The 26,782-nt window shown below is 40.2% G+C and overlaps 1 protein-coding gene across 1 annotated transcript in view; it reads left to right on the top strand.

The window, feature by feature from the left end:
- The window catches only part of Scfd1 (sec1 family domain containing 1), a 61,301-nt gene that overhangs the window by 4,931 nt on the left and 29,588 nt on the right, over positions 1-26,782 (top strand). The window contains exons 2-11 of the mRNA XM_005343806.3: positions 3,259-3,329; positions 5,431-5,519; positions 6,083-6,173; positions 7,540-7,662; positions 9,136-9,223; positions 10,789-10,878; positions 13,261-13,316; positions 14,098-14,183; positions 15,671-15,770; positions 25,680-25,819. Coding sequence (XP_005343863.1) covers positions 3,259-3,329; positions 5,431-5,519; positions 6,083-6,173; positions 7,540-7,662; positions 9,136-9,223; positions 10,789-10,878; positions 13,261-13,316; positions 14,098-14,183; positions 15,671-15,770; positions 25,680-25,819 — 934 coding nt within the window. The remainder of the gene's footprint in view (positions 1-3,258; positions 3,330-5,430; positions 5,520-6,082; positions 6,174-7,539; positions 7,663-9,135; positions 9,224-10,788; positions 10,879-13,260; positions 13,317-14,097; positions 14,184-15,670; positions 15,771-25,679; positions 25,820-26,782) is intronic.

Below are 26,782 nucleotides of genomic sequence, written 5' to 3'. Positions count from 1 at the left end.
CTCTGCCTCCCGAGTGCTGGGATTAAAGGTGTGCGCCACCACCGCCCGGCTGTTTTTGTTTTTTTCAAGACAGGTTTCTCTGTAGCTTTTGGAGCCTGTCCAGGAACTAGCTCTTGTAGACCAGGTGGCCTCAAACTCACAGAGATCTGTCTGCCTCTGCCTCCTGAATGCTGGGATTAGAGGCATGCGCCACCACCGCCTGGCTGCAAACTTCATTTGTTAAAACACAAACAAAATATCGCCACTTATGTGCATGCACTCAAAAATACACAATAAATACAGTAGAAAAAGAGAAAACTTTATGTATTTACATAAATACTCTAGCTTTCTTAGCTCTCTATCCATGGTTTCTGCAACTGTGGATTCAGACAACTGCAAATCACAACTATTCTAAGAAAAATGTGTCTGTACTAAATAAGTATAGACATTCCTCTTGTCATTGTCCCTTAATGCAGTACAACAAATGACCTGCCATTTCCATTGGTCTAGGTATTAATAGCTAATCTAACCATGACTTAAGGGAGTCCCCTTAATGGTATATAGCAAATACTATAAACCATTTCGTTTTTAAAAATATTATCAAAGAAAATTTATAATTAAGTGAGAGATACTTGAGCATCCAAGAAAATTTGGTATCTAAGGAAGCTTCTGATGGTGGTTGCCAAACCACTGTTTGAAGTAAACTTTTTTCAATACTAGTGCTGAGCAGTATCTCAACCTTTACGTGTTTATTAGCTGTTCTTTCAAAGGCGAATATGCTCCGAGGTTATTTGTTTGTGTATTATATAGTGCTATATTCATAGTTTGTTGTAGACAGAGACTGCACTTTGGTTTCCTGGCCACCCAGACCCAAATAATCACACAGAAGCTATATTAATTACAACACTGTTTGATTAATGGCTCAAGCATATTTCTAGCCAGCTCTTTAGTCTTAAATTAACCCATATCTATTAATCTATGTATCGCCACAAGGCTGTAGTTTACTGATAAGGTTCCAGCATCTTTCTTTTTCAGCAGCTGCATGGCATCTCCCTGACTCCGCCTTCTTTCTCTCTGCATTCAGTTTAGTTTTCCTGCCTAGTTCTGTTCTGCCCTGCCATAGGCCAAAGCAGCTTCTTTATTAACCAGTGGTAATAAAGCATACAGCATACAGAGGGGAATACCACATCATCTTGGATTGCAGATTATTCTGTATTACCTAAAACTCAAATGCATTTAAAAGTCAAAGTAGCCTGGCATGGCAGCACATGTCTTTAATCAGGAGGCAGAGGCAGGCAGAGCTCTGTGAGCCCTGTGTACATAGTTCTAAGGCAACCAGGGGTACATAGTAAGACCCAGTCTCAAAATAAATTAACAAGTAGATTTCAAGGTAGTCAGGTTTTTTTTTCTTTTATTTATGTCTTATATCGTGTGTCTTGATCCTATTCATTTCCCATCCCTTCACATCCATCCTCCGCCCCTGCACCCCCACCCAACAAAGCAAAATTAAGAGAAAAAGGAAAAAAATTAAAAGGGGGGGAATTAAAAGCCTGGTCATTGAAGCTGCAGTGTGACACAGTGAGTCACCCCATAAACCCCTTTGTCCGTACATCTTAACTTGTTAAGTGGTCATTGCAGAGAGTCACTAGTCGGGTTTGGGCCTCTGCTTTCTATTACACTATCGATATTCTAGTCCTGCCCTGCAGCTGTGGGCCTGTGAGTCAGGCCCCTTCATATGCTCCAGCAGATCATAGATGGGGTGGATGCTGGGTCTTGGCCTGGTCCACCAGCCAGTTCTCCCTTGTCCTCACCACCAGGGTGAGCTCTCCAGGGTTGCAGCAGTGAGCTGGGAGTGGGGTCAGTTCTCATGCCTCAGGCTTGGCTCTCACACATGCACCTTAGGGCCAGCTCTAGTGTGTTGCCCAGGCGAGGTACAGGGGCCGCTCTTCTGACTACTGCAGCTGGTGAGAGGTAGGGACAGCCCTTCCACTCTTAGGACCCCAGGGCCAGCCCCTCTACCTCTCTCAGGCTTTGATGGATGGGAGGAAGGGGAAGGGCATCTCTTGTCCACCCATGAATAGCCAGTCTTAAATCATCTGATTTTTACATTTTCTTGAATACTTGGCCATCTCAGTTTCAGGTGCTTGCATGCAGGAAGTCAGGTTTACTCTCCAGCACCACTTATAAACTAGGAGGGATGGGCAGTGCATGCCTACCTGTATCCCAGTATTTAGGAGGCATAGGCATAGTATTAGAAGGTCAAGACTTAAGTCTTGAGACTGACTTAATGAGACTATAGCTAAAAAAAAATAAACACAGATACATGCACACACAGAGAACACCAGCATGTAGAGTTTCATTTTCCTTAGAAAATGTTTATCTGCTGTGGTCAATGAACAGATGAGCAATAAAAGCCACGTAGCACTGTAACATATAAAGCATGGCTGCTCTGGTTTTTGAAAGTGAATAACTTCAGTCATTATGTAGTACATTATGAAGTCTCATTTTCCCCTAGGACTATAAACTAATTAAGCTGTATAACCTTTGAGTGGATTTATTGGCTTATACTCTGGAGTAACTAAAAAACAGGCCTACTGTAGTGGGTTTCCATATGAAACAGTTAAGCATGCCATAGACAATCTTTGTAAAGATTGTTCTTACCTTTGCTTTCAGCCAAATAGTAGACAACAGTAGCAGTTAGCTGTTAAGGCTGTCTCAAATTCACGGTCAAAGCGATTTCTTTTGACTTTTGTATAAAAGGCAATGTGGGGTTGTCAGGAGGAACAGAAAGTGCCTTTTCAGGAGTGTGTGGATTTTTTTGGTTTGTTTTGCTTTTGTTTTCGGTTATTTGAGACAGGGTTTCTCTGTGTATCTCTGGCTGTCCTGCAATTTGCTCTGTAGACCAGGCTGGCCTGGAACACACAGAGATCCCCCTTCTCCCTCCCTGAGTGTTCAGATTAAAGGTATGCACTCCCATCGCCCGCACAGTGTCAAGGATCAAACCCATGTGGTCTGAGTAAGAACTGTACCACTGAGCTACACCCCAGACCCCGGGTACTTTCCACCACTTATTTTGGGACAGATGCCTTCTTTTTTTCTTGCTTCCTAATGGATGCCAATTGGCTGTTGACGAAATTGTCTTATAAGATCTGAGCCTACCTTTACACATTCAGCCATGTCATTAGTCAGTTTTGTTAGCATTCATTTATGTATTTTGTTTGTAGTGAGGAAACAAACAAAAGCCTGCTCTAGATAACTGATGTAAACTTTGGTTTTCAGTGGCTCTGAAGCGAATGTTGAACTTCAATGTGCCTCATGTTAAAAACAGCACCGGAGAGCCAGTATGGAAGGTAAGAGCTGCGTGGTGCGAACTGTGACCTTTCTCTGAACCCTAAAATGATCGTACGTGGGAGAAGTTTCTTGTAAATCTAAAATTAGTCTGTTTTAATTAGAATTTATGAATATTTTTATTCTCTTTATTATCCCCTAGACAATATAGTTTTTTACATAGAAGTGGAGTATTCAAGAGGGTCATGTAGGACATGTACAGTGCTCTGTCATTTTGTAGACAGACAGTCCTTGATTGTCCAAGGATTTGGTACCTTGGAGGGTCCTGGAACTAAACCCAAGACTGTGTATGTATGTGCCTCCCCTCCCTATGTATGTCTAGTGGTAGATGAGGTACAGAAGACATTACCAGTAGTAACTACTGTCGGCGTCTCTACTCCTGTGTTTTCAGGATTGAAAAGTAAATCAAAGGTCATGGGAGAGTAAGCACTGTGGTAGCGTTGCAGTCGATCTGATAATGACAGCTCTGGGTGACCGAGGAGTGTAGAGGCGCAGTGGACACAGAGGCTGTCCGTGCCGTGGGCGTGTAGAGCAGAACTGCAGAGCCGCTGATGGAGTGGACTAGGGCGTAGGAAACTTCACGCTGGGGGTGGGGGGAGCTACCTTACGGGATATTTATTACTGTAATTCTCCACTTAGTATTTCCTGACCATGGTTTCTACAGATAACAGACTGCAGAAGTAGAAACTGGGTAAGGGACTATTCTGTATTTAAGGTTTAAGTAGAAAGAGGCTTGAAAGTTTGAGCACCTTTTAGAGCCACAGCAGAAAAATTGTAGCTTCTCTTGAGGAAATTTCTGGCATTTAAAAATAGCATGTACTAACAATAGCAGAATTCATTGCATCCCAAGCAGTTTCTTTCTCTTTAAAGAGTCACTTCAGACAGTTGGAAACCCAACCATTGAAGATCTCATTTGTTAGCCCAACCTCCACAGCTAACAGAGTTAGGCTGACATGGAGTTCTATATTCAGGGACATTGGTTTTATTTGTGGTTGATATTATTAAGACATTGCTTTGAACTGTAGGCTAGGCTGACCTCAGACTCACTGCGGTCCCCCTCGGTCCCTGAGTGTGCCGGTCCAGGTGTGAGCCACTGTATCTGGCTTAGGGACTTCACTTTTTAAGTCAATATCTATTTTACCTAAGATGCTTAAATTCCTAAATTGTCTTTATAATGTTGTGGAACTTGTGATATTTTAGGCGTTTTATTTTATGTGTTTGGGTGCTTTCCATATATATATATATGTGAGTGCCTGGTGGTTGCCAAGGCCAGAAAAGGATGTTGGATCCCCTGGAACTAGATTTGCAGATGGTTGTGAGCTGCCATGTGAGTGCTGTGAATCAGACCTGGTCCTTTGAAGAGCAGCCAGTCTCTTAGCACAAAACCAAACCTCCAGCCCTAAAGGATATATATGGACTAATATGAAAAAATAAGTCAAGTGTGAATTTGTTGTATGTTCAAAGTTCTTTCTTTCTTTCTTTTTTTTTTTTTTTGGTTTTGTGAGACAGGGTTTCTCTGTAGCTTTGGAGCCTGTCCTGAAACTAGCTCTTGTAGACCAGGCTGGCCTCGAACTCACAGAGATCCGCCTGCCTCTGCCTTCCGAGTGCTGGGATTAAAGGCGTGCGCCATCACTGCTTGGCTCAAAGTTCTTTCTTAAAGGCTAAAATAAGCACTTTGTAGTCTGATACTTTTAGTTTTTCAAGACAGGGTTTCTCTGTTGCTTTGAAGCCTGTCCTGGAACTAGCTCTGGTAGACCAGGCTGGCTTCGAACTCAAAGAGATCCACCTACCTCTACCTCCCAAGTACTGGGATTAAAGGCGTGCACCACTGCCACCTGGCTGTAGTTTGATTTTTAAACTTAGAATATTTTATAAAAAGTTTCTAAAATTGTTGCTTTATTTAAAGCTAACTAATAATAATGTTTTAAAGAATACATAATTATACGGATAGTCATTTGAGTAGTGGAGGAAGTACAAAACTAAACATGGAAAAGAAATCAGTATACTGATTACTAAATGAAATTGACTTCAGTGTTATCTTAGTGTGGGTTCTCAGTTGGCTGTTCATTAATAACAATGTTTAAACAAACCACTTTTTTAAAGGTACTCATTTATGACAGATTTGGCCAAGACATCATCTCTCCTCTGCTGTCTGTGAAGGAGTTGAGAGACATGGGGATCACTCTGCATCTGTGAGTGTTCGCGGTTTTCTAACAGTGCATTTATCTTCACATTTATTGAGAAAAATTTATTTCTTTGGCCACCTTGAAGTGAAATTTTTAAGGTCTGTTTGCAGAGAATATTAATGTTAGGCCACAGTATCTATGCAACCTTCTAAAGTTAAAAATAGTCTCACTTTGAGGCCATATAACTCCAGAACTTAAATGTATTTTGTTTCCCAGTATGTTTGGCTGATCTCTGAAGAGAAAGAACTATTGCTGTTTGGCATTCCACAACCTCTAAAAGATTTCGCCTAATTTAAATATACTTTAAAAGAATCTAAATTAGTTCATCAGTAACGTGAGCATTTTAAGTGTTTAAATGAAGTAATAGCCATCAAATCATTGCTTTCTTGATTGCTAAATTTAATTGTCTGATACGTTTGATGATAAATTGCACTACTTTATAGACACCCTGCCTCTGCTTCCTGAGTGCTGGGATTAAAGGCGTGCTCCACCACCGCCCGGCTCTTAAACTGACTTTTTAAAAAGCACCTGAGGGGAGACAGTGATTTGTTGTCATTTCTGTATTCTAGCCTTTTGCACTCGGACCGGGACCCCATTCCAGATGTTCCTGCAGTGTATTTTGTGATGCCGACGGAAGAAAATATCGACAGGATGTGCCAGGTGACAGAGGGATTCTTATTTTATTTGAAACCTAAGATTACCTGATTGAATATCAAAACAGACTTATTTCTTTTAAAAACACAAATCTTAGATGTTCATTATAGCGAATCAAAAATTCCTTTACCAGATTCCACTTTGATTTTTTTATACTATCTTTTAATTTTAATAGAGTAGATTCATGTTTTTTGGCTGGAGAAAATTTTATCAGTAAACACTAAGTCTGGCCTTTATAAATCTCCTTTCTCTGACAGTGACAAGCATGGTTCCCGACAGTGATATTTTATATGTGTTTTAATAAATGAAGCTTGTTTGAAGACCAGAGGGTAAAACTAAGCCACTAGAGGCCAGGCAGTGGTGTCACATGCCTTTAATCCTAGGACTAAAGGGGAATAAAAGACTAGAGGAGACAGGCTAGGGGCTCAGTCTGCAGTCACCCAGTCTTGATAGAGGGAAGACTTCTCTAGTGGCTTGGCTCTTTTGCTTTTCTGATCTTCAGGCAAGCTTTATTTATTAAAACATGACTAAAGTATCGCTGTAGTTCCTAGTAGCAGTTACTCTGTCTGCCCCTCAGCTTGAACACTCTTCACCTTTGTTACACCACTTGTCCTCACACACACTCCAGCTCGCGGTTAGACATCTTAATATTGGTCACATAAAATTGTAATAACATTAAATCTTAATGTACATTCATGTATGCTTGAAAATGCCTACTACATCTTATATTTGTGGAAATATTTAGATATCCATACCTAATGTCTAAAAATATTTTAAAAACTGATTACAAAATTGTACAAATTAATTCTGCTTTTGGGTGAAGATAAATACTTCTACAGTAAGTATTTGGAATGAACACATCTGTGTACAATGAAAGAATTACTTCTTAGGTTATATGCTCAAAGAAATCCAAATATAATCAGCATTTAATTATGTTAGATAGTATATTAGCTACTTATAGATTTAAAATAAAACAGCTTGAGACAGGGTTTTTCCATGTTTCCCAGCTGGCCACACTCCTGTGATGTCCTCAGCCTTCTTAGTACCTGGTTCTGGGGCTGCCACGTGGTGCTGTGTACTTCTGTGTATTCAGAAAACTGCAGATCGAAGGTGTCAATTTTGTACTATATATAGCTGCTGGGATTTGGTTGATAATATACTTGTATAACATGGATTATTAAGCTATATTTTAGTGGCCAAGTAGCTGGCTTTTCATTACTTTATTCTCATAGAGTTTGTTTTTATCATTTATTTATTCTGTCTTTCAAATGTGTGTCATCTGCTCCAAAGCCTGGCGTTTAGTATAAGAGCTTTGTATTTACTGGTTCCCTGTCTACTCTCAAAGTGACGAATTCATTCATTATATTTATAGGATCTTCGAAATCAGCTCTATGAATCCTATTATCTAAATTTTATTTCTGCAATTTCAAGAAGTAAACTGGAAGACATTGCAAATGCAGCATTGGCAGCGAGTGCAGTGACACAAGTCGCCAAGGTAAGAGTCACCTGACTGAGTGATTGTTAGTGTGAGAGCCAATTGTTACAGCTAACCTACGGAATAGTTTATTTAAATTGTCTTTAAAGTAGGAAAAGTAAAGCAGAGTAGAAGAATTTACTACTCACTGACAGAAATGAGAAGTAGATCCAGGTTTGTATCCTGCTGAAATTCATGAGATCCTTGGAGCTCACATTAGAAATAAGTTGGCAGCCTTGTTTTACATTGCTTGTGTTCACGTGGACAGTCCGTCCCCACATCATCTCCAGACCTTCTTATTTAGGAAAGCAGGTCCAGAGAGTCCAGAGAGTGTCCTAGAAGGGTGAAAACGTGCAGCAGGCCAGCGTTCCCGCGACGTCCTCATCAGCTTGTAACCCTGGCCTTACCCTGCTGCTCTGTGTGCCTCTTGAATTTCGAGAGGGCACAAGTTAAAGTTGTGGAGATTGTGTGGACAGGATGAAGTGTGCAGTTGCACACACCCTCGATACATCTTAGAGCCCGTTGCTATTTGTGAGTGCCTTTGAAGGCTCCTTCCTATGTGGTGTTGCTTAGAAATTCTCATTCATTTCATACAGTATCATAGGAACTCTTTTCAGTTTTTAGCTAAATATAATATCTTTCAGGTAGTTTTTTAGAATATTTTTAAAATTTTATTTATGTGTCTCTGTGTATGTATGTACAAATGTAGAGACCAGAAGAGGGTATCAGATCTCCTGGAACTGGAGTTATGAGCAGCTGTGAGCCACCTGATGTGGGTTCTGGAACACTAGGTCTGGTCCTCTGGGTAAACAGATTGGCCTCTTAACTGCTGAGCCGTCTGTCCAGCCCTTGGTAGTTTTTTTTACCTTCTGGACTTGTCCAGAGCTGCAGTAACTTCCCTGGTGTGTGTGTAAAGGCTGTGGTGCAGAAACAGCTGCTGTGTGGCTGTGAAAGACACCTGGTCACAGAATAGAGGAGGATACATTCCTATCACAACCACAGTTTTCCTTTTTACAGCTGTCTAAATTTTGTTTTCTGAAAATAATACTCTCTTTATTGCCCCAAATTTGTTTTCATTGTTTAAAAACGTTTTTGTTTCTTTGTTTTTTGTCTTTATTATTCTTAACCCCCCTTTTTTTTTTTAAAAAAAAAAGACATTTTAATTTATGTGTCTGTGTGTGAATGTGTGGCGCATGTGTGGGTGCAAGCGGAGGCCAGAGGAGGGCAGGAGCTCTAGACAGCGGTGAGCCGCCAGCCATGGTCCTCTGGAAGAGCAAGAAGCAAGCACTCTAGCCACTGAGCCATCGCTCCAGCTCCTGTGCCTAACTCTTTACACTTATGTAGGCAGGCATCCTGCTACACATATAATTTTTAATTATTGAATTTAATTATAACTTTTACTATTTTTGTCATTTAGTGATTGAGCCAAACTAAATTTTTAGTATTGCTGTATACTAAAGTTGGTTCATAAGGCTTTTGTTTGTTTGTTTCTAGGTTTTTGACCAGTATCTCAATTTTATTACTTTGGAAGATGACATGTTTGTGTTATGTAATCAAAATAAGGAGCTTGTTTCGTATCGTGGTACGTAAAGACACAAACACTACAAGTCATTTGTAATGTTACAAAATGAGTGGCTTGCTGGGAGAAAACAGCGATTCTGAATGTGTTTACAGTAGTGTATCCTAAAGTACAGAGGAGAGAGAGCCTCAGCCTAAATTGTCGTAGATAAATAAGACAATAAATTTGTTTTGTAATGCAAGTAAGTACCAGTTCTCTGGCCTGCTAGCAATCCCCAGAACAGCCTGTACTAATGATTAGCTCCTGTCAAATGAGACAGTGTTTCCATGCAGGGGAAGCTAGCTCTCTAGTACCTTGACCTTAGACAAAAGTCAAGGTACTAGACTTACTTCTTACTTCCTGTACTTCCTTCAGTTCTGGCCCAGATTGTGAGCTTTCCGAGACAAGGCAGCATCATTCTTTTGGCTCACTGAGAACTTTCATTTGTTTTCTTATTGAGATTAAAGAAATATTTTAAGAGAGTATATATATTTTGGAGTCAAGGTCTTGTTTTGTAGTGTAGGCTGACCTCAAAGTTGGGCTTCTCCTGCCTCAGCCCTCCAAAGGACCTGCAGGTGTCTGCACTGCAATCCTGGGCTTCTGTGAGATTTCTGATGGTGGTTTTTATTCACAGAAGTCTGTTTGTATTATGTTCATTTTTCAGACTAATTACCACCTAACCTTGTATTTGAAATCTCATTTCCCATAGTCTTTACATTAAACTTAGGAATTTTATTTATAAATCTAATAAAAATTAAAACAGATGTCTTCAATTTTTTTCTTGGACAGTTAAATTGCCCAGACGAGCCTGTTGTCTGTCGGTCCTGCTTATCAAGCGTAGTTAGAACACGTCACTGCTTAGTTCCACTAAGTACTCACCGTTGCATTTATCAATATGTACGTCATTCTTCTTTTAAAAGTGATCCAGCCTGTCCAGGCAAATTTACAAGTCTATTAAGTAAAACTGCTGAACATTAAGTAATTAAAAATAACTAAACATGAATAAATATGAAGTACCTTAAATACTTGTACAGTAACACTGAATAGAATTTTCATTCCTGTCTTTTTACTTCTAATGGATGCTAGCATTCTTACCCAATACAATAAGCACACATCTCAGTCAAATGGAGATCATCCAAGACACGGAAGCTGGAAGTCATTCATCGGGTTGGCATTCCTGATGGGACTTTTGCCAACTGCTCAAGTTGCTTCTTGCTCATAGACATGGCCCTGGCGTTTAGGACCCAAGGGCTGTGCTTCTGCAGAGATTTGACTCGTGCTTGACGATGGCGCAGAGTTCATGTTCAAGTGTTCTCCAGAGCACTTGTTTCATGCGGTTTGACTGGATGACAGTCAGCGACACCTCAGCAAGAGCGTGTTTTCTTGGTTCTTGTACGGCCTGGTGGAGTTACTGTCTTTATCTTCTCTGCTTGGGCAGTTCCCTTAGGGACTTGGGTGCCCAGTTTCCTCTGACACTGATCACATTACATGGTTTTTATAATTCAGGTTGGTATCTGCATGTTGTTCTATATGTGCAAGCTTTATAAAGGTGTAAATTTTGATTGCCTGTGTTGTCCTCTCTCTTTTAGCCATTAATAGGCCAGACATCACAGACACAGAAATGGAAACTGTTATGGACACTATTGTTGACAGCCTCTTCTGCTTCTTTGTTACATTAGGTACGTTTTTAAGTCTGTTCCTTCAAAGTAACTAATCACTAGCTCATTTGGAAATACTATGTACTGCAAATATTTTATTTTTGAAGTCAGGGTCTCATTATGTAGTTCTGGCTGTCTTGGAACTCGCAGAGATCAGCCTGCCCCTGCCTCCCCATAATGAAGTTAAAGGTGTGCACTATCACGTCTGGCTATAATACTGTTCTAACCTGTTATGTAGAGAAGTTTCTCTAAAGTTAAGAGAAAGCATGCATTCTATAATAGTAAAATAAAATGCTTCTTCTAATAACAATATGAGTTAGCATTCAGATCTATTTTATTTTCTTAAGATGAGTTCTCATAAGCCCAGGCTGGCCTCTATGTAACGTAGGCTAGCCTCCCAAGTGCTGATCTTACAGACATGTATCACCATACCCAGCTCAGCAGACCTTCTGAATTAGCTCCCTAGATACTGTTGGTAATGCAGCTCCTTAACGTACTGTGGAGGTGGTTTGTTGATGGTTCCTCCCTGTTGTCGGCTATTTTCTAGTTGTTTTTAGTTTCTATCATAGAAGCTTTCAAACATACTTCTGAGTAGACAGGTCTGTGCATGGTAATTATCAAGACAAGTGCAAAAGCTTTCAGAAAACGCGGGGGAAAACTTGTACAAATTCTTGGGCTCCTTCCTTGTAGAGATCCACCCCCCCTTGCATCTTAGCCAGCAAGTTCCTGTGTTTTCTGTTTTATATCGATTGATCGATCGATCGATAGATATAAATTTTGTTTTTGTTTTTTTTTGAGACAGGGTTTCTCTGTGGCTTTGGAGCCTGTCCTGGAACTAGCTCTTGTAGAACAGGCTGGCCTCAAACTCACAGAGATCCACCTGTCTCTGCTTCCCGAGTGCTGGGATTAAAAGTGTGTGCTACCACCACCCAGCTTGTTTTGTATTTCTTTGTATCTCTGTTTTGTTTTGTTTTTTTTCTAAGAGTGTTACCTCCATTAGGTTTTACATGTATTCTCACTACCCTGCAGGAGACTCAGGTCTTGGTTGTTCGTTGGTTGATTAGATTTTGTGTATTGAGTGTGAAACCCAAGGCTGTACCAGGTAGACAATGACCTCCAGGGCTGTGTCTCCAGCCTTTGTGTTTGTTCTCATTGTTTAAGAAAACTGCAGGTGTATTACCTGTAGTCCTGCTGTCCTGGACACTCTCTAGTCTTACCTGTGGTTGTGGTTATTGTTAACAGATAGCAGGAGTTATACTTTAAAGCACTAGAGTGGAACAGATGTACAAATGATAGTTTTTAGGACACTCTTAATAATATCCAATTTTTGCCTTAATACATACTAAACAGTAAATAGAAAACAATCTAAAGAAATTGTTGTTGATTTTGTTTTTTGTTTTTTTTTTTTTCCTCAGAGACAGGTCTTCCTATGTAGCTTGAGTCCATCTTGAAGCTCTGTCACCTCGCTCCTGCCTTCTGAGTGCTGGAATTGCAGCCTCCTTGCCCAGATAGCTAATTCTGTACTTCTTCCTTTTTTTCTGTTTTTGGTTGGGCATGATTCTGTTGAGGTACAGGATCTCATATAGCCCAGTCTACCTGGTCTGGAATTCTTGAATTTCTTGTCTCAACTTCCCAAGGGCTGGGATAAAGGCATGTGTCACCATGACCAGAATTTGTACAAGTTTTTTTTTTTTTTAATTTTTATAACAAGCTTGCATAATCTAGGCCATCAGAGGAGAAGTTTTTAAAAATTAATCAGTATTACACATTTTCACTTGACAGTATGCTTCCCTGGAAAATGAAATGCTGCCATGGCAACACATGGGGATCGCAGAAGATAGTCTTATCTGTCTCCATGCGTGAAGTCTTCCTAGAGGGGTTGAGCCTTAGGTAGATCCTTCACTACGTCATAAGGAAAGAAATGAGGAGGTCCAGTGAGTTGACGAGGCCATGGGAAGAGACATTTAGGGTCACTTCACAATAGTAAAGAATGTGTTTGCTGTAATCATTTAAGTTGGTTTTACAAAGGGATAACCATCATTTGCTATTAAATTATTATTATTATTATCATTATTATTATTATTGTAGTAGTCCCAAACTGTTGTAGTCCCTAAGCTCTTTTTATTAATAAAGTAACTTCCGTGACTAGAGGTCTACTCAACCTTGGAAACTGCAGCTGGAGGTCCACGTGCTGGCGTAGTCCATCCCTGCTCCAGTTTAAAGTCCTCCTCTTCTGGCTCTGCTTATTGTTACAGAGAAGCTTAATTTCTGAAATCTTGCTTTCAGTCTTGAGATTTCCCAGTCCTGTGTCTAACCTGAAATTGTTTGCATCTTCACATCTGCTAACTTAAAGTATGCATTTTAATTAGTAAAGTCATTGTTAACATTTTTTTGTTAAAATAGGTGCTGTTCCCATTATCCGATGCTCAAGAGGAACTGCCGCAGAAATGGTGGCAGTGGTGAGTCTCGGCCTCTGAGTGCAAACACAGCCATGTGAGCTGCTCTCTCGCAAGCGAGTCAGATGTCTCTCTCAAGAGTCTGGATGGTGGTGTCATATGTGACGTACCAATGCAGAGATTTGGTTACTTTGGGACTCCCCATCCCCACCTCCCCAAATGAAAGGCCACCTCTGTGCATGCCAACCGCGCGTGCTTTCCTAGTCCGCACTGCACTTTGTGACGTGCACTTTTGCAGGTTATTTTACACTTACCTTCCCCCAAATTATTCTGCATTTAGCTTCTTTTAGTAAGTGCTTATTAGCAACAAACACAGCTTTAATATTGAATTAAAGAGAATTTCCTTTAAAGATTAAAAGAGGGATAAGGAGAAACAAAGAATTCAAACAAACAAAGAAGCCTGCAATGTACACGGTTTGGAAAGACGAGGTATAATGAGCTGGACTTTCTGTACCCTACTCTTCTTGCCATCCCCACCCTTCCAGACCAGACTTTTCTCTTTACTTCAGTCATGCTAAGAGAGTGCTGGGCATACTGAAGAATGTTTATTAGTGGTACCAGGGTTGAAGTACATTTTTTAAAAAAAAAAAAAGAAAGAAGGAAGGAAAAAAATTGGGTTTTTTGAGTGCAAGTTACGATGGTATTGAAATAGTTAAAATATTTAGGATCTGAATTACCACTTTATAAAGAAAGTCAAAGTTTCTTGATTATGTACTGAAACGTTGAGTTACCTATTTAATATCGTAAGAAAGTATTAACAGTTCATCTAAAATTTGATTTTCAGAAACTAGATAAGAAACTTCGGGAAAATCTACGGGATGCAAGAAACAGCCTTTTTACAGGTGACCCACTTGGGACTGGCCAGTTCAGGTGTGTGGCTGTTAGTTTTTGTTTTGATTTCCTTGTGTGATAAGAATGCTTTTATCATCAGAGAATGATTTCTTACTTTTTCATCTGGTGTCAGAATCAAGGTTTTGACTTAACTTGAAGCTTAAATAGATACAAATAGAAATTATCATCTTCCATCTGTAGAAGGCTTTCCGTTTACGTGGCTTCCAAGGTTTGAGGCTACTTTCTCTCAGGGACCAATCTTCTTGGTTATAAGGAAAATGAACATCCTGTAGCTCCTGTTGAAACACTAATAACTTGCGAGGTATTTCTGTCTTCGGCTGAGCAAGTAATGCCAAAGTCGCTGACTGTTTACTGCCTATTGAGCAGGAATGCTAAACCCGTGCACAGCAGAGTGCATTTTGATTTTTATCAGTGGGAAACATTGTTGAAAGAAGTAGAGAAACTTGCTGCAATTTATTAAGAATTATTTAAAGAAAAGACAATTTTATAAAGTGAATTCTTACCTACAGATTTGGCTAATTAGTAAGACCTGTCAAGGCGGAAATAGCTGTCCGCTAGCAATGAAAGCATCATCTACTTGTTCATATGCAGTAACTCTGAGTTCTTAGCCTTGTGCACCGCTGCTGTCAGTACTGCCCACGCTGGCAGGCTCTGTGTTACTTGTTTGGCTATCTCAACTCTCCACTCCCTCACGCCTCATCTGCCTTCTTGACCATCCTGAGTATCATTCATCTGTTCTCATTGTTTGTTCTTCATACTCATACCTAACTATTACTATTAAGTCTCCTTTCCATGCTGTACTGTGTACCCTAGGAACCGATAAAAGGGCAGTGCTTTATTTGGTCAAATTTGGTTTCTTCACAGTATTATGGCATTTTATCATGGTTGAATATATTTTAAGTTATCTTAGCAGTTTGTTGGATGGGTGTTAGTTATGTTTAAATCCAACCATAGACTGGTGGTTGTCAGCCATCTTGATTCTGCTGCCTGTAGACATGTGGTGAAGTCTGGAGACATGTTTAGTAGTTTTAACCAGGTGTGTGCCTCCAGAATCTAGTGGTGTGTTGTAGCATGTCGAGAAGCGTCTTAGAATGCTAGACTTGACCATGCACACCACAAACCATGGTGAGCAAATTACGTCAGGAGTGCCACAGTGAAGAAACCTACTGTAAGCCATCTTCTTCCCTCTCCACGTGCTCTGGAATAATAAACTGCACTCAATAGTAAGGGCATCACTGACGTTTAGTCTGGAGTCAGTGCAGTTAGGAAGACCTCCTGGCCTATGCCGGTGGGGCAGAGAGGCACTAGTGTGGTTCTGGCATAGGCGGAGACCTGGGTGGCTAATATGAGCAGGTAGAGGTGCCCGCAGCTGACTGTAGTAGAGATGTGTGTTCCACAGCTGTAGTAGCAGCTGCTCGTATCAAAATGGCACACTGGAAGATACTAGGAAGTTTGAAATGTGTACATTACTTTCACGTTTATATGATGTTCTGACACATTTGCAGCTTCCAGAGGCCCTTGTTAGTCCTTGTCGACAGAAACATTGATTTGGCGACGCCCTTGCACCACACGTGGACATACCAAGCCCTGGTACATGATGTGCTGGTAAGAGGCTACATACAGCACTTTTTATTGGAATGTGGTAAATTCAGTAGTTTCCTTCATTTTAAACTAACATTATGGCTACAGACACAAAGTTAAGTGGGATAAAACTGAAAACTATGGATAAAAATAGTGCTGTAGATGCTGGAGAAGTAGGGCTGAATCCATGGTCTGTAAGTATAGGGTAAATTAGTGCATTGTTGGCAGTGATGGGGAAGAAGCAATGAAGGAAGTTAAGCGGCCATATTTTCATGTTAAGTAAGTAAAATTTAAAAATTGAAATAATTTCCTTTAGAAAGAAAAACTAATTCCTTCTTCAGTTAAACTTCATTTAATAGTAAAATTGAACAGCATTTTTGTTATGCATTATGTTTTCTGAAAAAAATTTGAATTGCATGCTTAAAATTTGATATTTGACTATGTTCACAATCATCCACTAAATGTTTGTTATGTAATGTATAGAAATAAAGCACAGCCCAACCTTCGTAAATACACGTGTATATAATTTCTAGAAAAACAATAGTAAGACCACAGTCTCCACTTTATAGACAGAGGAGGTGAGATGCAAGAGAATACAACCTTGAGGTTCAAGGCCTGCCTGGGCTAAGTAGTCCAGGACAACCTGCAGCCACAAGTGAGACCTGAAACAGAAAGAGTTGAGAGAATTTGAACCCAGAACATTAGCTCTATGACAAGCATGCTAGTTGACAAGCTTCCAGGGCCATAGCCTAGCATCCTCATCACAAGATTCCATATAATGCCATATGAAGAGGAAACGAGGGCACACAGCAGTGCATTTCCTTGAAACCAAGATAGTTTAAGGCATCTGCTTAAATAAATCACATGTAGAAGTGCTGGTAGAAACTGTCAGTCCTACCTATGCCACAGCTCGGGAGAAGGTCAAGGGAATACTGGTTAGCCATTCACTACAGAAAGCAAAAGAAACCAGAGAGCCTAGGAAATGAGACAAGAAAGCCTATCATAAGAGGCCAAGTGAGAGGGTGAGTGAATGGACAGATGTTTTGGACCCAGGCTTTAGCAGTGATTAAACACACGTACATAAGTATTCCTGTCTTCCTGCCGTTGTAGTCTAGCGAGAAGAGACAGGTGATAAATAAACAAAATACGTAACATTCAGAAAGTAGAAAGTACTCTAGGTGAGAATAAAGTGCTGATGAACAGGACTAGATTTTTAAACCAGACAGATCTTACATATAAAATGACAGGTAACGATGATATAATATAATAATATAAGGAATATAATAAACTGTATAGCTTCATGGGGACAGAGCACTCTAGGTAGAAAGGTTCAGGTGTGTCTGAAAAGTGGCGTGGTAGCCTAGTAGCCACGGTGAAGTAGTATGGGGGTCAGGTAGAAGGAAGCAGAAGAGTACAGATCGTCGACTTAATTTGAGCAGCATGAGAAGTCACGCGTCAATTTGAGCCAAAGCTGTTTAAACAGTCGTGCTAGCTCTTTTGTTGGGGATGGGAAAATTGGGAGTTCAGGGTCATTCTCAGCTACACAGTAAGACCTAGGAAGCTTTAGATACACGAGACCCAGTCTAAAAAACTAAGCAAGAAAGAAGGAAAGAAGAAAAACAAAAGACAAGTTTAGGGTCAAAACCTATTGAAGCAAGTTTAAGACAGATTACAAAGAGATTAGTTTTAATTCCATATTTTTTTTTTCCTGATTAGAGAGTTGGAAAGGAGAGTGATTGCTGGAAGGATAATGTGAGGTCCAGAAAAGTGAGGGAAAGTCATCATATTTGTGAACCAATCAAGAACATAGTTAATGATGTAGAAAGTCTGTCCAGCAGGGGGCAGTAGCGAGTAATAGAGACCTTGGTTTTAACATTTGGGCCTTATCATTCTTTGTTGTGGGGACTTCTTAGACATTATGTTTGCCATCATCCCTGGCCTCTGTCATTCCTCCATATACCTGTAATACTCCCTCAATTTAACAACCAGAGTTTCTTCCCACCGTACCAAATGTACCCTGGGGAGAAGAGGTGGGAAACGGTAGTATCTGCCTCTGATTGAGAACAACTATTATTGACTAGCCAAGTGAGTTTCCAGATTGGAATGGGTCTAGGGAGGAGGACAAGTAAACCAGTTGGAGATAGCAAAGAAGACAGACAGTCCCAGGTCCAAAACTGTGGAGGGGGGGGGGGCGGAGAAAATTTTCTCCAACTGAAAGCGGTAGCTGTTTGGAGTTCAAATAGAGAACAAAACCACGGGTGTTTAGAGCGATGGTCTGAATGGCTTTTCCCGGTAACTGGGTTTCCAGCGAGTGTAGCAGTGGGATTTCCAGACAAGGTACGGATGGGAGATGGGGCCTGAGAGAGGAAGGGGTAAAGAGACATACAGAATGAGCATGTTGAGCATCTTAGTGGTCTCTACGACTTTATCAGTAGCTCCCAAACTGTGGTGGGGACCCAGAAGTGAATGGTCTTAGTAAAAGCAGGCCCTTTAGGGGTCACCTCGTCACCTCTTCTCTCCTGCATCCGATGGTGAGGAAGCTGTCTAGAGCTCTGAGATATCTTGTGATCTTTTCTTATTTTATTTTTGGTTTTGTTTTTGTTGTTAAGACAGGGTTTCTCCGTATAGTCCTGGCTGTCCTGGAACTCACTCTGTATAATAGGCCGGTCTTGAACTCAGAGATCTGCCTGCTTTGCCTCCTGAGTGCTGGGATTTAAGGCATGGCCACCACCGCCCTGCTGGGATCATTTCCAATTGCTAAATTTGATGCATTCCTGGGTTCCTTGACTCTCCTAGATGTAGGAAATTGAAATACAAAGTCCTGTGAGTTTGAGAAGTAAGACATAGATGCCCATAATTTCAGCAGGAACGATTACTGCCCAGTCCTCATTAGAAGACAGGAGCATAGACCTGAACAAGGCTAACACGGGTTATTTTTTGTGCTGCCCACTGATGCGCTTGTTTCCCGCGTGTCCTGTAGTCACTTGGATTGCTGAGAGCCTGGGGACAAAGCAGACATGGTGGCTCCCACTCTTACTCTGGCACTTTAGAAGGAGTGCCAGAGAGCAGTGAGTGGATGGCCAGCTTATTTTTTCTAGGGTCATCTTGTGATAAAGTTGCAGTCTCGTAGAGATTGCTTAATAAACTACACAAGTTTCAGGGACCTACTTCTGTGCATGTTATTGCAGTTTTTAAATTTTTATTTGTTTAGTTTTTTGAAGCAATCTAACATCATAGGTTGATCTGGACTTAACTGACAGCAGACCTCCTGCCGTCAGCCTCCCAAGTGCCGAGGGTGCACAGACGCACCACACGCCCAGCTTAATACCATTTCAATATGAACGGACTATAAGCACGAGACACAGATTAACAGATTATAACTGTGCCATTATCCAGCCTGAAGGGAAAACCTCCAGTGAACGTGCACTATAAATCTTGACAGCGCCCAGAGACACTAACGGAGAAGAAAAGAAAGCCTTGCCTGGAGAGTTAGGTTAGCATGGTGCCAGCCACGTGATGGTGAGCCCCTATATCAGAAAAAGCACTTGCACTCTGGCTCGCATCTGCTGGGAGACAGAAAAGAAGGAAAACTCAGAAAGATAAGACTGACCCAACAGAACACCATGGCGGCCTGAAGGGACTCTTATTTATTGAATTTTTATTTTTTTTTATTTTTATTTTTTTTTGGTTTTTCGAGACAGGGTTTCTCTGTGGCTTTGGAGCCTGTCCTGGAACTCGCTCAATTTTTTAAAAAACTACTCACTTTATAATTTTCTTCAGAGTTTTCAGAAGTCTTAATAATTAATACCCATTGTCTCCACAAGATGGAGTAAAACTTCCACTTTGCAGAGTTTAAGTTTGATTTTTTTTAATCCTTTCTGTTTGTCTGGAATAACCTAAGCCACTGATAATTATTTATATATTAGATCTTGGAAACAACTGTGGTAATTGAGACAGCTTCCCTGCATGTTAAAATGGCTAGTTTTTAAATTTAATTTTTTTAATGGGAAATATACTCTTCAGACAAAAAAACCTTTGTAATATCCCTTCCCTTTGTGAGAATATAAGAACCAGATAAATGATTAGGCAGTTGGAGGTTCGTTGAGCCTCAGCACTTGGCGGGTGGATGTGGTGAGTGCTCACCAGGGTCAGCAGGGGCAGGATTCAGCATGGCAGCTTCTCTTTAACAGAGCTTTGTTCTCACCTTTTACACACCGCTCCTGATCTAACTTTCTGTGCCGTTTCTGTCTTCTAATCACTTAGTGAAAACATTGTTAAATTTGTTTTATTGCTGTTTTGCTCCTCTTATTTCCTAGTTGCTTAGAAATATCATGTAAGAGTTATCTGTATGTGATAATAAAGCATTTTACAAAGGTTTTTTTTTTACTTTTAATTAATTTTTTTCTTTAATTAAATTTTCCTATCCCTGTTTTGATTCATGGCCTTCATCCTCGCTGGCATTGAACTCTTGGAAATCCTCGTGCCTCGGTCTCCTAAGTGCTGGAACCATGCTGATCTCATTATTTTCTGTGTTTATTTCCTCTCCCTACTTGTCATCATTGACCAAGGTTTTATAGTTCTAAAACAATACTTTATAATCAATATATTATCAGCTGCCAATGTAAATTTGTGGTTTTCTAGTAGTCCTACTAAAAAGATAAAAATAAATAGCTGAAATTTATTTTAAGATTATGTTTTATATAATCTTACCAATACAAATTTTAGCTTTCAAAACACAATTAAACATTAATATTTTATATTTCCTTCTTTATTTATGAAATTCTTTAAATTCAGATTATTTTAATAATTTATCACATCTCAGTTCTGACTAACTGCATTCCAGGTATTTTATTTCACTTGGGACAATAGTATTGTATGGTATACTTCTTTATCATAAGTTTTAAGACTGAATAAAATGCCTCTTAATTAAAGTTGCCAAATATCTTCATATTGCCAGCAGTGTATCTGTGGCATAGGGTCCATCCAGTTCTTAGATCCTAGGGTTATGAGGAACTCTTAAGAGTGAGCAAGCTCCCTAGAGACACTGCTGACACAAGATACCTTGGATTCTGAACTAAGATAACTAGATTGTGCTCACCGTCCTAATCACCATTCAGATCCCAGTGGCTTAGTTAAGGCTCTGTTGTTGGAGACCGCTAATGTGAGCATTCCATCTGTAGCGCCCTCTTTTTATCTCTCTAACCTCTCTCTCTCTCTCTCTCTCTCTCTCTCTCTCTCTCTCTCTCTCTCTCTCTCTCTCGGTTTTTCAAGACAAGGTTTCTCTGTCTCAGCCTTGGCTGTCCTGGAACTCACTTTGTAGACGAGGCTGGCCTCAGACTCCGAGATCCCCCTGCCTTTGTCTATTGTTGCCATCTATATCTCTTAACAGATGATAGGCTTAAATACATTTCCTTACTAACTGCTGAAAAGAAATGTTGAGTCTGTTCCTTTACTTGCCAGTTTAGAAAATGAATTCATGCCTTAGCAATCTGCAGAAGCAGTTAGCAGTGTTGTTAGATTTTATGAGATAATGGATTTTTATATTTGAGATGTTACCATCTAATTATAATCATTCGTTTTGATATTCACATTATTGCATCTTTGTCCTATATTTGGCCAGGGCATCTTTTCAACATGACCCTATTATCTGACAGTGTCCTGGTTTTCAACCGTCAGCATTTTCTGTCCATTATGTCCGTTTTCTGTCTCAAGCCTACCTGCAGTCATTTCTCTAGAAGCCATGGTTCCTATTTAAAGAGCATCATGTCATGTGCTGGGTCTATTACTTCTCCTGGGTATCTTTGCTTGTAGACATTTTCAATGGTGAGAAAGATCACATCTTACAGTGTTTCTCATTCTGAGAGTGAAGAATGTGTTTTGCAATGACTTACTGCAGTAATATGAAACTTGTAACATTACATTAGACAACCATTGGTTTTGTGTACATTTTCAAAACATCAGTGTGATCTCATTTTTTCTTTCTTTTGAGTATGTTGTTTTGCTTGAGTTTTATTTGACAAGCTGATTTGAGCCAAGGAAAACTTATATGGCTTTTATAAAAATAATCTACATGAATTTCAGTTGTAAGACAATTTAAAATCTGAGAAATAACATAACAATAATAATAATTTTAAGTTACAAAATAGCTTAAAATCTTCATATCGTTATTCTGATATTGTTTTCTCTGCTTATTCTAGAGAAGAGTGTGGTTGTAGATAGATATTTATATAACTTTATCTGGAAACTCAACTTCTGTAACGTGGATGCATTTTTTCTGAAGTGACATGAGGTATTTGTGTCCCCGAGTCACACAGCACAGAACAGTGTGAATGTGCACAGCCTTCCTTCTGCTAGAACTTGGTGTCTAAAGTTTATCCTCACTGGACTTAGTTTGGGGGAAGACCTTTGAAGATTTTGTTCTTTGGATGATGCTTTAATCTTTCAAGAATCAGCAGAAGCTCTTGTAAATGTTGCTGTGAGATTGAAAACCTCATGTGTTCACCTGTTTAATTTTTTGGAGATTGTCTCTTCTCTTTTCACTGCCTTTGGAAAAAAATGACAAAACTCAGCTTTTATGTAACTAGTACATCTTGTCTGAAGGAATAGCTGTGGTTTGCAGGAGAGGCGCTCACCCACTCTGCACGTGAATCATCGTTTCCTTTCCAAAGGGTGGCGCCCGGTCCCCAAACGACATCCTTCTCTGGGGAGCTGAGCACATGGAGTTCTTAGGCTCATGGGCAACACATTTCTTCTGTCCTAGTGGGCAGCGCCAGGGTAGGAGTCAGAGCCTTGTAGACACAGAGCTCTTAGGTGCTGCCTCACATGCCTGTGTTGTGTCCACTTCCACCATGACCAGGAAGCCTGTGTTTTCTCTTCCGGTACTGTACTTCCCGATCATCGGTTAGTAGGGGCAACTTAGGAGTCTCTCCGTGGGAGCTGCTGTTTTTAGTATGAAACCTTTGGTTGTTGAAATTTTTCCTTTGACTCCAAAGTACATCAGATATTTAGTGAACTAGTTATTCGGTAATGGCATTTAAAGTTAAAAAGTTGTAAATTCAGTTCCAGGACAGCTACAGAGAAACGCTGTCTCGAACAACAACAAAAAAAAAAGTCATAAATTCTTTCCAAAATAAAAATTATTTGTGTTCTTCTTTGCTTTTGTTACATGTGGATATAAATCTTAGCTCTGAATACATAGGAGTCATCTATAATTTTGTTCACATGAGCTGTCTTTGGCTGTAGAGACAGATTTCCTTAGTTTGTGAGAGAGGACAAGGTCACTGAAGGCTTCTCAGTGGTTTTTGGCACTTCCTTGAGGGGTTTATTTATATCTGGTAATTTTGAGGCACCATTGTCTAGCCTTTCAGATCTGTCAATGGAAACAGCTTAACTTCTGTTGTGTTACAAACCAATTGTGTTGGTTTTTTTTGATGTTGGTGTCCAAGTGTTGTTTCTTTTGTATGATTGAGTAGAGTACAAATTGTTTTAGCCTCCCAGTTTTGGAGATGGAAATGAGCTTTTTTATTTGCCTTCCTGTTATGTAAGCAGTGGTAATGTTCTTTCTGCTGTTGTTACTTCTCAGAACTCTTGGCATCATTCGTCCCCTGGTCTTGTGTGTGAGATGCTTACTCTGTCTCCAGTAAGAGTGTGCTCTCACCTTCTTAGAGCAGCCTCTTCCTAACCAGGCGCCTGTGCTTGAGTGCGCTGTGCGGCTGCCGTGGGCATAATGCTCCCTGGAAGTTCAGGCAACAAAGCTTAGCTGTTTAAAGACGGGCCCCTGTTGTTTTCAGGGGTGACTTTCAAAAGCTGTGCTTCTCACATGCAACTCTTCATGTTTATTCACTGTTGGAATGTTCAGAGTGTGCTATTTCTACTTTACTCTGTGTGGATGACTCTTATGCAAAGTGCAGATTAAATATTAGAGTGGGAAACTGAGAAGAATTTAAACCAGCCCCTAGTTGTTCTTGAACTTGTCATGTGGGTAGTCTTTCAAAAATCTATTAAAGGTTGAAATGTAAAACTATATTCTTTTGTTTTTTGAGGCAGGGTTTCTCTGTGTAGCAGCTCTGACTGTCTTGGAAGCCCAGCCTGGTGTTGAACTTACAGAGATCCTTCTGCCTCTGCTTCCTGAGTGGTGGGATTAAAGGCATGCGCTGCCACAACCTGGCCAACAGTTTATTCCTCTTTATCATCCTGGACATTCATTGTCACTCTTTCTAGCCTTTATAGTAAAGGATCTGACTTTGAGTACCTGTGCTCTGTGATAGACAGTTGTGTTGCTGGGGTTTGTATGACTTGTAAGGGTTCTGGTAAGGATATTTAACTGGTACAGTACAGTCCCGAGAATAACACCTTCTGTATGCAAGGAAGCTATTGTATGTGGTCCCTCTCTTTGATGGATTTCATGTAGCCTTAAGAGAAGGCTGCTTAGTTGATTCTGTGATTTATTTAAGAGAAAATAGACATGTCTCTCTGCCTGGCAGTTTAGGCATCTTTATTTCACCCTTCCTTTTTATCAGAAGGACAGTAAGGCTTCAATAAGCTGTGGTGAAGAATCAATTTGTAAAAGTGAGAAAGTGCCCTTGAGGATCCCAAGTCAGCACCGATGGCTGTTTTATCTAGAAGAGGTTAAATTGTGCTCAGTCTATTTAACTTGCTCAAACCTAGAAAAATCATTGCTACTTCAAAACCAAGATAACTGCATCACAGTAATACCTGATAATTCCCTTCTGCTCACCATTCTTTCTGTTACCTTCAAATAGCCATGTTTTGTTTTACCTCTCTCCCCAGCCCATACAAGGGGAGGATTTATTTGGCTTGTGGTTTGAGGGGGTGAAGGTGACAGGACCAGCTCCTGCCATGGCATCTGCTTGCTGCATCATGGATCATGTCAGCATCTAGGAAACAGAAGGAACTGAAGCTATTGCCACGGGCAGACCCACTTCCTTCAGCATCTTGACCTTATCCCCCCAATGTTTCACAGTCTGACAAAGCCAGGGACTAAGCATCAGATATATGAGCTTGTGGGGGACATTTTGCATCAAACCACGTTTTATCTCTTAACTCACTGCTGTTGAACAAAGTGGACCCTAAGATGTGAAAGAAGCTACAGGCATAGTGTGAAAGGGGAAAAGAGGGTAGCAGAGAGTTACTTTAGTTTTACCTTTTGTGTGGATGAATTTTGGAAAATAAAGCGGGCAGGGGGGGGGGAGCTATTAAGCCTCACATCAGTAAAATTAGCCCAGAGCAGAAAAATGTAGACACTGCTAGTCCGACCCACTCTTAGGATTTATGTGAAAGAGGCACAATTATTCTTGTAGCTTTAACCTTTATTGTGTTTTAACCTTTTTTATATTTACTTATTTATTATGTATACAATATTCTGTCTGTGTGTATGTCTGCAGGCCAGAAGAGGGCACCATACCTCATTGCAGATGGTTGTGAGCCACCATGTGGTTGCCGGGAATTGAACTCAGAACCTTTGGAAGAGCAGGCAATGCTCTTAACTGCTGAGCCATCTCTCCAGCCCGTGTTTTAACCTTTTAAAAACATAATCATAGCTATAAAAACATAACCAAATATGAGGGAATGTTATGAAATGTGTTTGTAACTGACAAAGGAGATACAAAAGATGCACTTGCAATGTAACATTTCTTAAAGGAAATGTTCTCTATAAAGAAGTCTATGTTTTTCTTGGAGAAACTTAATAGAACTTTTCTCTGTGTTTGAGATTTTGATTGCTTCCATTAAACTCATGAACAGTGGGCATCTGTGGATGGACGAGGGCTGGAAGGGCACCTGTGAAACCTTAGTCTGTGTTGCGTGTGGAAATACTGGGAAGGCCAGCATGACTGGTTGTTTTCCTTGTCTAGGAGGAGTTGTGGCTCTTAAACTCAGAAGACAGTTATTTTAAACTAGTTTACTGTTTCCTAGGACTTCCACTTAAACAGAGTAAATTTGGAAGAATCTGCAGGAATGGAAAATTCTCCAGCTGGTGCTAGACCAAAGAGGAAAAACAAGAAGTCTTACGATTTAACTCCAGTTGATAAATTTTGGCAGAAACATAAAGGAAGGTAAATGAGAAATATTAGTAATTAAAATGTTTATTCTTTAAACAGAACTGAAGCGCTGCCTGACCTAGGACGCAGTCAACACAATCAGTGATTTTTTTTTTTTAAATCATCTCATTGATGAGTGTCAATATTGCTCCATTTTTTTCTTTTCTTTTTTTCTTTTTAACTCGGGATGTATTTAGAGAATTTTGAATACCAGTGCTTTTTCACAGATACTATGTATGAAAGAAGAATAAGTTGTTACGAAAGTCATCATTATTCTCTCATATTTTACTTTGATCATGAATCAAAACTGAAGAAATAAATGAACTCCCATATGCTGAGCTATACTACTCCAGATTCATACCCAAATGATTCCGTTCCTACCACAAAGACCCTCTGCGTCCCTGTTATCCATACAGCAACCACAGTAGCAGGGAAACACGAGATTATACATCCACCAGTAGATGAGTGGATGATGAAAACATCATGTATTCTACATGCTGGAAACATACTCAGCCGTAAAGAAAACATTTTTCTTGATTCCTCTGGCTTCCTTAGATGTTGGTAGGACCACGTCTCTTCAGACGCTCACCCTGAACACTACACAGGTCTTTCTGACCTTGAGCCTGACACACGGACCTGTCTTTCATTTGATTGTATGATAGAAAAACTTTGGGGCCATATTTTTCCTTTTTGTTCATGTTGTCCCTCATACTAACCCCATCCTATATACATGGGGAGGCCGAGCCTGTGTCTGAAGTCCAGAGATTTATTCAGTCATAGGAAAAGAAAAATCAAGGAGTGACAAGATTACCACAGTTTGCCTCATGGTGTAGACCAGTGTGGACATCCCGTTATTATGTCCTTTTCAAGTACCTTATGGGTCAGTAAATGCTGTAAAAATTACCTAGTTGCCGTTGTGTCCAGAGAAATTCTAAACAAAGAAAATTATTTCTCTAAGAAATAACACAATGAGCCGGG

The sequence above is a fragment of the Microtus ochrogaster genome, chromosome 1, assembly GCF_000317375.1.
Source record: "Microtus ochrogaster isolate Prairie Vole_2 chromosome 1, MicOch1.0, whole genome shotgun sequence".
NCBI lineage: Eukaryota > Metazoa > Chordata > Mammalia > Rodentia > Cricetidae > Microtus > Microtus ochrogaster.
The sequence above is the reverse complement of the archived record's forward strand: the minus strand, read 5'-3'. Positions and strand labels throughout refer to the sequence as shown.